Source organism: Leptomonas pyrrhocoris, assembly GCF_001293395.1.
Source record: "Leptomonas pyrrhocoris isolate H10 chromosome Unknown, whole genome shotgun sequence".
Lineage (NCBI taxonomy): Eukaryota > Euglenozoa > Kinetoplastea > Trypanosomatida > Trypanosomatidae > Leptomonas > Leptomonas pyrrhocoris.
This window is the reverse complement of record NW_015438367.1, coordinates 221863-233976: the sequence shown is the minus strand read 5'-3', so window position 1 is coordinate 233976 and position 12114 is coordinate 221863. Positions and strand designations below refer to the sequence as shown.

Sequence of the window (12114 nt, the reverse complement as noted above, 5' to 3'; positions counted from 1 at the left end):
CCACTAACAGTGTTTCTCCGTTACCGCTGCGAAGTTACCAGCAATAATCGGCCCTCGTAAAACGAATTTCTCTCCGTCTGGAATTGACTTGAGACTTAGATAACGAGTTACGTCCAAACATAAGGAGAGAAAAGAAATGTGCGACAGACGGCACGTGTGTGTGTGATCAGAGACAACCGATAAGCAACAACAATATCTCAAAATAAGACATTAGTTTCATTCACTCCAGCGAGTGCGTGTTCAGAAGAAACAACAGCAACAACAAAAACACTCATGGCTCTGACAGCCTCAACAGCTCTGAATTTATCCACTTGTTACTTCTTCGATTCAACGTCTTCGAACTTGCCGTAGTTGATGTTGGTGATGACCGTAGCTTGATTGATCTTATCTAGACAGTTTTGCATGCACGTCTTCTCCCTCCAGTAAAAGTTGTTGAAGTAGTAATTGCTCACACACCGCTCGTGGCAGTTAATGCTGGCGTGGAAGGCCATGCGATCCTCTTGGATGGCCTGCATAACATCGAACTCTTCATTGAAGGAGCTCTTGCGCTTCGGTGGCTGACCAACATTCATGGTGTAGCTCGAATACCGAAGGGGCCAAGTACGTGTGCAGCGGTGTGTCCCTCTGAGGAGTTCTGCCTCTCAAGAAAAACAACAGGTAGGTACCTACTTTTTGGCAAAAAAAGGAGAGGGAAAAAGCGGGGTGCGGGAGAGTAGAGTAAGAATCATACAGAGGAGAATAAACCGAGAAGAGAAAAACGAAAGGGGTGCGTACACGGCGAGGAGACCGCCCCACGTGTGCGTTGCATCCGACATGTCTGAAGGAGCGCAAGTTTTCTCGCAGTAGTCCTCATCTCCTTCTTCTTTTTCTTTCTTTTCCTTGTACGTTGGAATCACCAGAAGTCGTTGCATGCACACAGCGGCTCCAAACGAATATGCTCATATGTCATCAAGTATTACTTTAAAAAAAAAAGAGAGTTGCTATTAAGAAGACAGAAGCAGAGAGGAGAAAAAACACACAGTTTTACACGCCAAAGGCGCCACAGATCGACCACTTGATGAACTCGCCCGCATCCAGCAAAAAAACCACCACAACAACGATCGGCACACCCATTCTTCTCGTCCTTCCACGCGTTCACGTGTGACGTCGGGCGAGTCGCCCTTCGCGATGTCTCAGCGCAGATTCCACAAAAGCGTCCAACGACGTGTGCGCGAGGCCCACTTCGCCGTTTGCACCGCAGCCCCCATTTAGCGGCAAACCCGAGGAAGAAGAGGAAGGCGATGTGGCGTCGTCCGCTGCGTAAAACCGCGAGAGTAAGCGATCGCTTGTGATGACAGGGAGCGATATGGGCGCTCCGTGTGCGTGACCACCACGTTTTTCGCCGCAGGAAGAACACAAAGAGTTGCGCAGGAGCATCGCAAAGAAGCCGTCCACATGCGCGTAGGACGTGGAGGCCGATGCAGCGGTGGGGCGTTGCGAGGGTCGTGCACTTGGAAGGCGTGAGTTGGAACACGCGGCGCACGAGGCGGCCCGCGCGGTCGCCGCCTCTCGCGAGTACAGACGCGCGTCGTGTACACCACAGCTGGGGGAGCGCGCTTTCAGCACCACTCCATCAATTGCGTGTAGCGGCGCGCCGAGGGCTGCTACCACAGCGGAAGGCAGCTCGTCTGTGAAGGGGTGATAAGACAGGAAGACGCGGTCAGGCGAGACGGCATCCACAACGCGGCAGCGCTCGTTTTCCTGGGCGTTCGTAGCGCCTGCCTTTTTGCATTCCGTCTCATCGCGCACAAGCCGCAGCGGTGGCCGCGGTGCGGACAGGCCCAGCCACTCCATCTCCGGGCACACCGGAACACAGCACACGAGGCCCAACTCCCTCCACAGCACCTCCGTGAGAAACAAAAGTGGCGTGGGTCGCAGCGTGGCAGGGAGGCGCACGTCGGCTCCCCTGTACGTGACAGGGAAACCCAACAAACACGCGCTCATGAGAAGCACGGGCGGGCTCGCCAGCGTGTCGGTTGGCGTTGAAGTTGTTCTTGACTCAGACGAGGAAGAAAGGGACGATTGGGCGGTCGTAGTCGCGGCCTGACGACAGTATTGGGTCCGTGAACAACCGTTGTTATTGATGTTGGGGGGTAAAGCACGGTGCGGCGGCGTTGGCTGACGGGATGCGCGGAAGAGGCGCACCCGCTCCTGCAGGCCGTGCTGACGCCACCACGCCGACGCCAGCGACAACGACGGCATGGGAGACATTCAACGTGGCGTATATATATATATATATATATATATTTGGTCCCTTTTTGCAATGGGATACGACGATCGTTGAGGTCGAAGCGGTGGCTGAGCAGGTGAAGGAAAGGGGGCTGCCGGACTGCGTAAAAGAGCTCTGATGGTGGACGCGGGCGGCGTTGTACAACAGCTTTGTGCGAAGCTCACATTTCGTTGTTTTCCTTCTGTGAAGACGGTCCTTCGCCTTTACGAAATGCGCGAAGAAGAAAGAAAAGAAGGACTGAGGTCCATTGAGCGATAGAGAGTGGGAGAGAGAGGCAGAGGTTAGCAGAAGGGTCAAGAAGAACGACGTGGCGCGGCGATGCTAGCTAGGTACATACGTGAGCAGCTACACCGTCACCACCACGCGTCCCTAACGCGAGCTGCCCCTACCACACCACAAAGCAGTATAAAAGTGTTTCTGAACTTCTCTTTGGAGAAAGCGTATCCGCAACGTCTGCGGGCAAAAAAACATTCCTCTCCTGCTTCTGCTTGTTTCAATGCATTTCCATTGCTGTGAAGCGTACGGTGCCACGCAATCTGCACCACAAGGCGCCGTCAAACACGTCTGCTGGGCGCTGTGAAGTTGCACATCCACAAACGCACTCAACACTACCGTTCGTATTCTCTCTCTTTTTTTTTTTAAAGAATAGAAGAACACACTTTCTTAAACCCCTCCACACCCGTCTCTTTGCCTCATTGCTCTTCCTCCTCGTCTTCCTCCTCGACGAGCAGCGAGGGCATCGGCGGCGGCGACGATGGCGCACCGCCATTCTCGCGGTCCAACAACATAATATCCCAGTTATCGTACAGCACACGCGCCACGATCACCGTCAACGGACCGAAGACGATGCCACGGATCCCGTAGGCCACAAAGCCGAGGACGAGGGAGGTGCCGACGACGAAGGGCTGCAGCTGCTCGCGACCTTTGCCAGCGGCATCCGTGACGAAGCCGCCGCGAAGACCGCGAGAGACGCACAGCAGCCACTCGTCTCCGCACTCCAGCAGCACGGCCACCCCAAAGCTGAGCGTGCGTGCGTAAAAGAGCAGGTACGGCTTACCGAGCAGGAGCGCCGCTGTCCAGTCGTGTCCACCGGGAAAGGCGAGCAGCGGACTGCCTTCTCGCTCCTCGGCGGTGGTGAGGGAGATGAGTTGGATCACCATGTACGCGAAGGCGATCGAGCACGGGCTCAACCACTTCGGCACCAGCGGGAAGAGCGCCAGCACGACGGACACGAGCCCCAGCAGGAAAGGCGTTGGGAAGCCCCACAGCTTAAAGGCGCAGAAGGTTACGCAGAAGTGGAACCACGTGAGATGCCAAAAGGACTGCAGCAGCGTGATGAAGGACACGGTGATGTCGTGCTCGATGTTGCGCGCGTGGAGGTCGCCGACGTCCGGTTGAATTACGCAGAGCACCTTCGCGATGCCGTAGTACAACACCGTGTGCTCCAGTTGTGTGAGGTAGCGGTAGAAGAACACGAAGAGCATCAGCGCGTAGACGCTGTCGAACAGCTCCAGCAGGTTCGATGCAAGTCGAGCAACAAGACGCACGGCGTATTCGACGTAGGGGAGCAGGGCAGCGGCGAGGAGGCGGAATACCGTAATCCAGTCAATATGCACCGTCTCCTCTCCCGTCGCCGCTGCCCCCGCCCCAGCAGCGGAGCCGTTCGAAGAGGCACGTGTAGTTCCTCTATTGCGGCTGCTACTATTGGTGCCACGGCTGTTGTTCGCCGCGGATGCGTTCGACAATGAGGCGTGAAGAAGTGACTTGAGAGAGTCGACGGAGCCCAACGCTCGTAGATTGGCCCATGAAAAGGTCAGTGAGTGTGGGCTCTTTGTCGATGACGACGACGAATCTAAGGAGCTCTTCGTGCTACCGGGCTTCACCAGGGCCGGCGCAGACCCACCCCCGCTGCTGCTTTCGGCGGCGTCTTGCTGTACCACCGCCTGCAGCTGCGGCGGCAGCACGCGCATCAACGTGCCCAGCATCTCCGACACGTTGCCGTTGCTGAACATGTCGGCCAGCTCCTGCACGACTAACGTCTGGACTTGCTTCACCACGAGTGACTCCAGCATGCCGCGGTGCTGTCGTAGCAGCGCAAAGATGTCCACATCGTTCTCATCCATGGCTTCTTCCTCCTCCTTCACTATGCCAAAAATACTAGTAGTGGTGGCGGTAGTTGCGTCTGTCGAGTCTGGATAGTGACTCGATGGAACGGAGTCTATGTCTTGTGTTTTGACATCGGTGAAGGCATCCAACTCCATCCCTGCAAGGCCGCCACCACCACCGCCGCCGCCGCTTCGCACGACAGCCGACGTTGTCCGCCGCACCGCATGACTGATCGACAGCACGTCCGCCGTCAAGTTCAGCGTCAGCCCGACGATAAAGAACAGCACGATGGCGACGCGCCAGAGCCGCCCCATCGAGCGCACAAACGAGTTGGCCGACAGGAGAGGGACAGCGAGCGCAAACACGACGCCCAAGACGAGATGCAGCAGAACAAAGTAAAAGACCCCGACAAGGAGGTGGGCGAGGATGACGAGAATGGCAATGGTCAGATACCGTAGCACGCGTCGCCCGCGCGCGGTGGCGACAAGGCGTCGGTGATCGGGCACTGCTGCCGCCGCAGGGGACAACCGAATCGAATCATCGGAAGGAGACGGCATCTGTGGCGCCTTAGCGGGGAAGCGAAGCGTCTGCGAGCGACTTTCAGGGGAGCCTTCAGCGCTGCTGGAGGTGCTGCCACCGCTGCTACCTCTCTCATTGTTGGGTGATGCGGAGACCGGTCCTGTTGTTCCGTTGTTTGTTGCATGAAGGGTGGCCGTGGCATCCTTCCAGTGCGCCGCATCTTGTAGGACGCCGGGCTTCGGCGAACTCGCTCTCGACTCGCCGGCTCTTTCCGCCTCTTTTGGGGCTTTCCGTGCGGCCCTCCCGGTTGCCGACGCCATCTCCTGCGCGCGACCGCACTCCGAAAAGCACGCTGCACCGCTGCCGTGGCCGAGCAACACCGAGTTGGTCGCCACACGAATCTTGTTGAGGCCCAGAAGGAAAGTCATCTGCATTACCACAAATGAAGCGAAGTGGCGCAGCGACATCCACGACCCGACGACACCGGCCAGACGCCCTCGCACGGCCCACTGCTGCTGCACGTGTCGCATGCGGTCTACCGCCGTGCCCATGTACAAGACGGAGCGCAACCGACCCTGTGGGTGCGTGACGATGGACAGCAGCACGCCGCCGGTGATGCTGTAGTAGTACGGCGTGACGAGAACGTAAAGGGCGTAGGAGAGGCAGACAACAAGGACGAACATGATGCCGGATGTGGCCCCCAGCACCACCTGCAGCCAGTTTTGACGGTACCGATCGCTTCGCGAGGCAGTGAGGACGGCGGCACTGCGCTGTAGGTCCTCCGCGCTGTTGCCGCTGGCATGGCGTGAGGGACGCGGTAGACGTCGGCTGTGCCTCGTCGTTGTAGTCGCGGTGGTTGCTAGAGGAGGAGGAGGGAAAGAAGAGGGCACCCCATGGGAGACTCCTTCTCGCCTTCTGGGCGGTTCTCCCGCTGCTGTAGTGGCGGTTTCTGAGGATTGGGGCGTGCTCTCGACTGCCCTTGTGTCTTCGACGGAGGAAGCAGTCTTGAAGGCTGCATTTGGCGGTGCTGGCGGGGCCGCAGTGGGCGGGGCGCGTGGGGCGGCTTCCGCTTTGAGTGGGGTGGACGCACCCACCGACTCCGCTTTTGATCGACTGGTCAGAGGAGCACGCTTCGGAGCCATGCGTGTGAATCTAGATGAAGAATACGAATTGTACAGTGACAATGTGAAAATGATCTAGTAACAGAATAGATTCCCAAGGAGAAGATAAAAAGAACCTTCGCTGATAGCGAGGTGTGGATGCAGGAACAACCACCCAGCACGTCTGTGTATACACTGGTGAAAGGAGGCTGACACCTTCGACTGGAAATGGCTCGAAATAAAGTAAGCAGCTGAGGAAAAAAAAAACAAAAAAACAAAGAGGAGATAAATCTGTGTCGAGTGGTGGGACTGCCCACCTGCCCTTCCTTGAGATGAAATCCGCTGTCGCCATCACACAGAGACACAAAAGGAAAGGGAGCAAAAGAGTGAGAAGGCTTAAAAGAATAAGCATTACAGCTTCCACACTTTCCGCTGCTCTAATACTGGACAAGAAGGTGGCAGTCGAAAACAGTTTGAACTGCTCGACCTCTTCTTGTCTTTTTCTTCATGAAAAGGACTACATAGGGAAAGTACAAGAGGATGCAGCGACAAATAGAAGACGGGAGTTCCCTCTCCTCTTTTCTCACCGTGTCTTTGTTCTCTTTTTCTTTGAGGAAGTGCACAGGCGTTGCTGTTCGTCTATGAAACGAGCTTTGGCGCACTATGCACTGTGGTGGTGGTGGCACCAAGAGCAAGAAAACAAAACATCCATGCGTAGTGAACTGCGCCAACACAAAACTTCTACATGCACACGCACACGCATATATATAAGCAGCAACGAAAAAGCCATGCAACGAGCTCGGGGAAAAAAGGAAGAAGAAGATCGGCACACCGGCAACCGGAGTTCATACATCACTCAGTACGCCTTTGTAGAGAAGAAGAAAAACCGATTTAACGAGCGGGTCTTTCCCTCTACACATCAGCTTTCTTCTTCCTCCACGGCCACGTCGTCAAACTCCTCTACTGGATTGGGGGCGTCGCCGTCCGCACGATCTTGGGCATCACCATCATTATGTGAGTCGTTCTTCAAGTCCAGCTTGGAGAAATACTCGCGGTGCGCATCCACGACCGGCTTGCCGATGTTGAATGAAAAAGTGAGTAGAAACAGAGCCACCCCAGCTGCCGTCGTCGCCGCCCCGGTCATCGACCCACTGAAGTACTTCTGCGTGCAGGACCCACGTAGCAGAGACCGTACGGTGAACCTTTCTTCGTTGCTGCTGCTGCGGTGGCGATCGTACTCCATCACTCGGCGGTAAACGTCACCGAGGGCCGGTTCGGCGCGCTTCTCCTTCGTACTCAGAAACGGAGGCAGCTCCGGTGATGAGCTGCTCGGTACGATGAACAGCGCTAGTCGTGAAAGTCGCAGCATTGCGGCGATTGCGCTCTCAAATAATAATAAATATATTTCTGTTGGTACTTGGTGTGCAAAGAGACTCTCGTGTGCCAAAAAGTTGTCGCCTTATAAAACAAAAAAGTCAACACCTTTCGCGCCTTTTATTGTTTTAAAAGAGCGCAACTCCCGAGAGGAGAATTTAAAATAATGATCTTAATAAAGTGGACAGAGAGACGGGGACGATAGAGAGAAACTTGCTTGACAACCGCCTTCACAGAGATGAAAAGCGACAAGAGGGAGGACAACGTCACGTCGTCTCCCTCCCTCTCTCCCTGCTTTTCATTTCTGTTGCCGCGATGAGCGCAAAAGCAGGCGAGAGTGTGTGTGTGTGTGTGTGTGTGTGTGTTAGCTTGGCAGATTGATTGCCCTCTGCGCCTCCATTGTAGTGGACCACCCTCGTCACCGTGCGGCGAACACGCAGGCGTAAGGCGAGATGACATAATAGTAATAATAATAATAAATAACAAGTCTCATAGGGCCCGACGTGCATTCTACGTGTTTTTTTTCTTTTTCCGCAGAAGACGCAGCACCTTGTCGTTTCTGCATTCGTATTTCTTCTTCTTGTTTCACATTATAGGCAAACAAACAAACCCAACATTAATGAAAATAAAGTAAAGATCCCAATTGGGCAGCTGCAATTCGTTGTGTGCTGAGGTACGAGCATGGTTTAGTGGAGATCATGAAAGTCCTACATATATATGGAGCGAGAGAGAGATCGATTTGTCATTTCGCCAGCTAGAAGGAAACACTCACCATACAGTGTTTCTTCCCTCTTCTATTCTTTTGGAGCTGCTTCGACTCGCAGTTCCCCTCCCTCTCCCCTCCCCCTCCTCCTCCTTCCGCGCTCGTTCTTCTTGCTGTGATGCAGTTGTCCAAGGCAGTCTGTCAGAAGCAGAACAACGAGAGCGCAAAAGGAGTGGAGAGGGAATTATATGAAAAAAAAGAAAAGAAAAAGCCTCACATGCCTCATCGGGGCATGCTCGTGGGCCTCAAGCGATGTACGTTAAAGGATCAGAGCGAGACTGAAAGAACCAACCACAACAACAGCAGCAAACGAGAAGACGGATGCACATTGCCTCAGTTTAGTGAGACGGACATCAACGACGATGCAAATATATGTGTGCGTGGCACTTCCCTTTCGTTCATTACTATAATTATAGTTGTCTTTGTTCTTCGGTTTCTGCTTGCTGATCGACATCGCGACGCACCGAGCCGAGCAGCCGGAAGATGACTAGTGTTTCATCAAGGTGCCAATAGCCGGATAAGACCACTTTGCCTTGTCAAGAACGCGGTCATGGGCGGCAGAAAAAATGACAAGGAGCGGTCGGCGGCTATGCAAAGCTGCACATGTCCTTTTCTTTCGTTCCGCGGTTTCCTCGCTCCCGTATTGGAGAGAAGAAAACAAAAAACCTGTAGCGGGAATAGGCTGCGGGAAAGCGAGACGCACGAAAGGCAGAAGGAAGACGGCGTAAAGAAGAAAGAAGAGCGCATGCGTGCATGCAACCACCCTCGCACCGACAGCTACGCGCTCATTCGGGAGAAGAGGCGACGCAGAGCGAGCGCACGAGATGGGTGGCTTTGAAAAGAGTGTCGCACAGAACAAAGGTGATACTCTAAAAAAAAAAAGGGGAAAGAGACCATAAAGAGAGAAAGGGAAGGTGTTTTTAAAATAATAATAAACAAACCAAACAAACAAAAGAAGACGGAGCAGGGTCGGGAGAGAAATGCTCTGCCGTGGCAGCTTTTTGCTGTTTAGGCGTCACAAATACGAACAGTAATACACGTACATGAGAAGGCACAAAAAAAAACTGGTGCGAAGTGCCATCAACAACCGAATAGAAATCAAGCGATCTCTAACGATGTGGGAGGGGGGCCAAGAAGCACAGCAAAAAAGAAACCCAAAAGGACGATGAGGATGCAACCCCTTCACGAGATACAGACACACGCGCGCACGATTAAGCTGGAGAATCAGTACGAAAGGTGATGCGGGAAGATGAGGCTTAACTTTTCAGGGTTGTAGAAGGCAGGACCATTTAAAGGAGGCACTGCAAGCTACTCCGCCGACTTCGTCGCTTCCGTTGTCTCTTCTTTCTGCTGTGACTTCGTCTCTGCAGCTGCCGCCTCCGTCGTCGTGGGCATCATCTCGCGCGGCAGCGATTTCGGTTCCGCCGTGGAAGACAACTTCGCGTCGCCGTTGCCGCCGGTGACGATCTCGCGGTCCGCCGTCGCCGCAGCGTTCGTTTTCTTCTGCGCCACAATGTCGTCTATCTGATTACCTGAGGACAAGTCATCCTCATCGTCGTCGTGGCCGAGCAGGTCCAGATCGCCCTTGCGGTAGCGGGCGCCGCTGCTACCCTCCCCCGCCGCCTCATGGATGCGTGGCGGCAGGCCAGCGCGCTTGCGGAACATGTTGTCGATCTGCTCCAGCGTCAGCCCCTTCGTCTCGACGGCGAAGAAATACACAAAGACGCAGCCAAAGGCCATGAGGCCGGCAATCAGCGTGAAGGTGCCGCCAACGCCGATGGCGCCCATGAGAATCGGGAACACCTGCGACACGAGCACGTTCGAGGCCCAGTTCGCCATGGTGGCCACCGAGGCCGCCGACGTGCGCAGGTGTGTCGGGAAGATCTCCCCCATGACCACCCATGGAATGCAGCCGATGCCGGGGGCGTAGAAGGCCAAGAAAACGGCTAACAGCGCCAGGAAGAGCCAGCCACCCACGTTGTAGGGGATCTTATTGCCGAGGAAGTAGCCAATGATCGCGATGATCAGCAGCAGCACGAAGCAGCCGAAGACGGACAGCAGCAGCATCGCGCGACGGCCAAAGCGGTCAATCGTGAAGATGGCCACAACGGTGAAGATGGCGTTCATGGCGGCCAGCGGGATCGACAGAATCACCGGCATCTTCGCATCACGGAAGCCCGCGTCGTACAAGATGACGGAGCTGTAGTACATGATGGTGTTGATGCCAGAGAACTGTTGGATGATCTGCAGGGCGCAGCTCAGCACCACGCGGAAGCGCATGTCGCGCGCGAGGAGGGGGCGGTAGTCGATGCTGACGGTGGGGATTTCATCTCCCTCCTGCCACTCGCACAAGTCAACGTCGAAGCGGTCCGCAACGTTCTTCGCCTCGTCCGGGCTGCCACGCGCCAGCAGCCACCGCGGGCTCTCCGGCAGAAAGAAGAGGATACAGAAGAGCTGCACGATGGCCGGTACCGCACCGACGCCGATGGCGACGCGCCAGCCGACGTTCTTGTCGGTGTAGATCACCATAGCGGCGGTGAAGCCGGAGGCAACGAGCTGGGCACCGGTCAGAAACAGCGTGTTCAGCACGATGGTGGCACCGCGGTTCTGGGGCGCGGTAACCTCCGCCAGGTACACCGGAATCGTGGCGGAGCTAATACCGATCGCGAGACCCACGATGACACGCGCCACGAGCACCACCGCCACATTCGGCGCGGCGGCCATCAGCACGGAGCCGATGATGAAGAACACGTCCGCCACCCCGATGCACGGGCGGCGTCCAAAGGCGGCAGAGATGAAGCCGGAGGCGAAGGCGCCGACGAAGGCACCGGCAATGGCGATGGCCACAATCAAGGCGTACTGCCAGGAATGCTCGTCAAAGCCGAAGTGGTCCTTCATTTGGAAGAGTGCGGCGTTGATCACGCTGGTGTCGTAGCCAAAAAGAAAACCGCCCAAGGCGGCGCACAGCATCACTGATGTGCGCATCTTCTTTCACTGCTACGTCGTTGTATGAGGCCGCGTAGGTGCGTAATAATCTACGTATGTATATATTTTGTGTTTCGTTCCTCGAATTGATGGGAGGGAAAAGTAAAAAGCGAAGAGGAAAACAAAAATAAAGTCTCACGAAGTAGACGCAAAGCCGCTCAAAGGAAGTGCGTCGTGGTAACGCTCTCCCCCCCCCCTGTAATACCGCCGCTACTGCAGTTCAATGAAGAAAAGAGTACTGGTGCAAAGAACCCTGGCGAGACGTGGCAACAAGCAGAAGATAATAATAACAGCAATAATAACAACAAAGAAAGGTGTCAACACAAACTAATTTCATGTTATACTACGTTCCCTGACCCAGAAAAGCCTTCTCAGTTAGGTGAGCGCCTACGGACGTGTTTACTGTGTGCGAGTGTGTGAGGGAGTGCGACGTTGGCCACCAGGGAAAAGAGCGGCACATCGCGGTGTTCGTTCGTACGAAGACAACAGCAGAAGTGGAGATGTGAAGAGGAAAGACAAAAGCAGAAGTGAGAATGGTAAAAGCGCATAGAGAGTCCGCGGAGGGTGGGGTGGGTGGGGGAGGAAACCTCATCAAAAGAAAGAGCGCCACGATGCGGCACAGTCACATTTTAAAATGTGACGCTTGCGCCGGCTCCTCCGCAAACAGGCATCCCAGCGACACAGCTTGGGATTGAACGAGAAAAGGCGAGTCGTTCGTATTGGGACGCTGGGAGGGGGGGGGGGTAGAGGAAAAGAAAAAGGAGGAAGCTCCCTCCACAACCATCGACGACCTTCAAGAAATACTGCATTCGCCATAACGAGCAGATAACATTTGGTATTATTCGTTCGTTCTCATTCCTTTTTAAAGTCATTATTGGTGTCCTACTCATTCAACAACAGCTGTGCGAAGTCGGAGTCAGAGTGGCGAGGTCGACATCAGGGAAAAAAAGAAATGTAGATCTGTATATCGACAAGCCTTTGTGATGGTAGAGAATAGA

General features: G+C 54.9%; 5 protein-coding genes across 5 annotated transcripts; all 5 read right to left on the bottom strand.

Moving 5' to 3' along the window:
- Positions 1-314: 314 nt before the first annotated feature.
- On the bottom strand, positions 315-670 carry ABB37_05614 (putative mitochondrial mitochondrial translocase subunit; the record flags this gene model as incomplete). The annotated part of the gene is made up of 1 exon (XM_015803703.1): positions 315-670. The coding sequence occupies exon 1, from the start codon at positions 570-572 to the stop codon at positions 315-317; it is 258 nt and encodes an 85-aa protein (XP_015657528.1). The 5' UTR covers positions 573-670.
- Positions 671-1134: 464 nt separating this feature from the next.
- Positions 1135-2508, bottom strand: ABB37_05613 (putative mitochondrial hypothetical protein; the record flags this gene model as incomplete). Its single annotated transcript, XM_015803702.1, has 1 exon — positions 1135-2508. The coding sequence occupies exon 1, from the start codon at positions 2239-2241 to the stop codon at positions 1135-1137; it is 1107 nt and encodes a 368-aa protein (XP_015657527.1). The 5' UTR covers positions 2242-2508.
- A 453-nt stretch (positions 2509-2961) lies between these two features.
- Positions 2962-5577, bottom strand: ABB37_05612 (putative mitochondrial putative multi-pass transmembrane protein; the record flags this gene model as incomplete). The annotated part of the gene is made up of 1 exon (XM_015803701.1): positions 2962-5577. The coding sequence occupies one exon, from the start codon at positions 5575-5577 to the stop codon at positions 2962-2964; it is 2616 nt and encodes an 871-aa protein (XP_015657526.1).
- A 1336-nt stretch (positions 5578-6913) lies between these two features.
- On the bottom strand, positions 6914-7541 carry ABB37_05611 (putative transmembrane protein; the record flags this gene model as incomplete). The annotated part of the gene is made up of 1 exon (XM_015803700.1): positions 6914-7541. Exon 1 carries the CDS (start codon positions 7361-7363, stop codon positions 6914-6916), a length of 450 nt encoding a protein of 149 aa, XP_015657525.1. The 5' UTR covers positions 7364-7541.
- Positions 7542-7827: 286 nt separating this feature from the next.
- ABB37_05610 (myo-inositol/proton symporter (MIT)) lies at positions 7828-11520 on the bottom strand. The gene has a single exon (XM_015803699.1). The coding sequence runs from the start codon at positions 11114-11116 to the stop codon at positions 9440-9442; it is 1677 nt and encodes a 558-aa protein (XP_015657524.1). The 5' UTR covers positions 11117-11520; the 3' UTR covers positions 7828-9439.
- Positions 11521-12114: the final 594 nt, after the last annotated feature.

Excerpts from the sequence above, each read along its gene's own strand:
- ABB37_05610 (XM_015803699.1), bottom strand. The coding sequence starts at position 11,116 with ATGCGCACATCAGTGATGCTGTGCGCCGCCTTGGGCGGTTTTCTTTTT.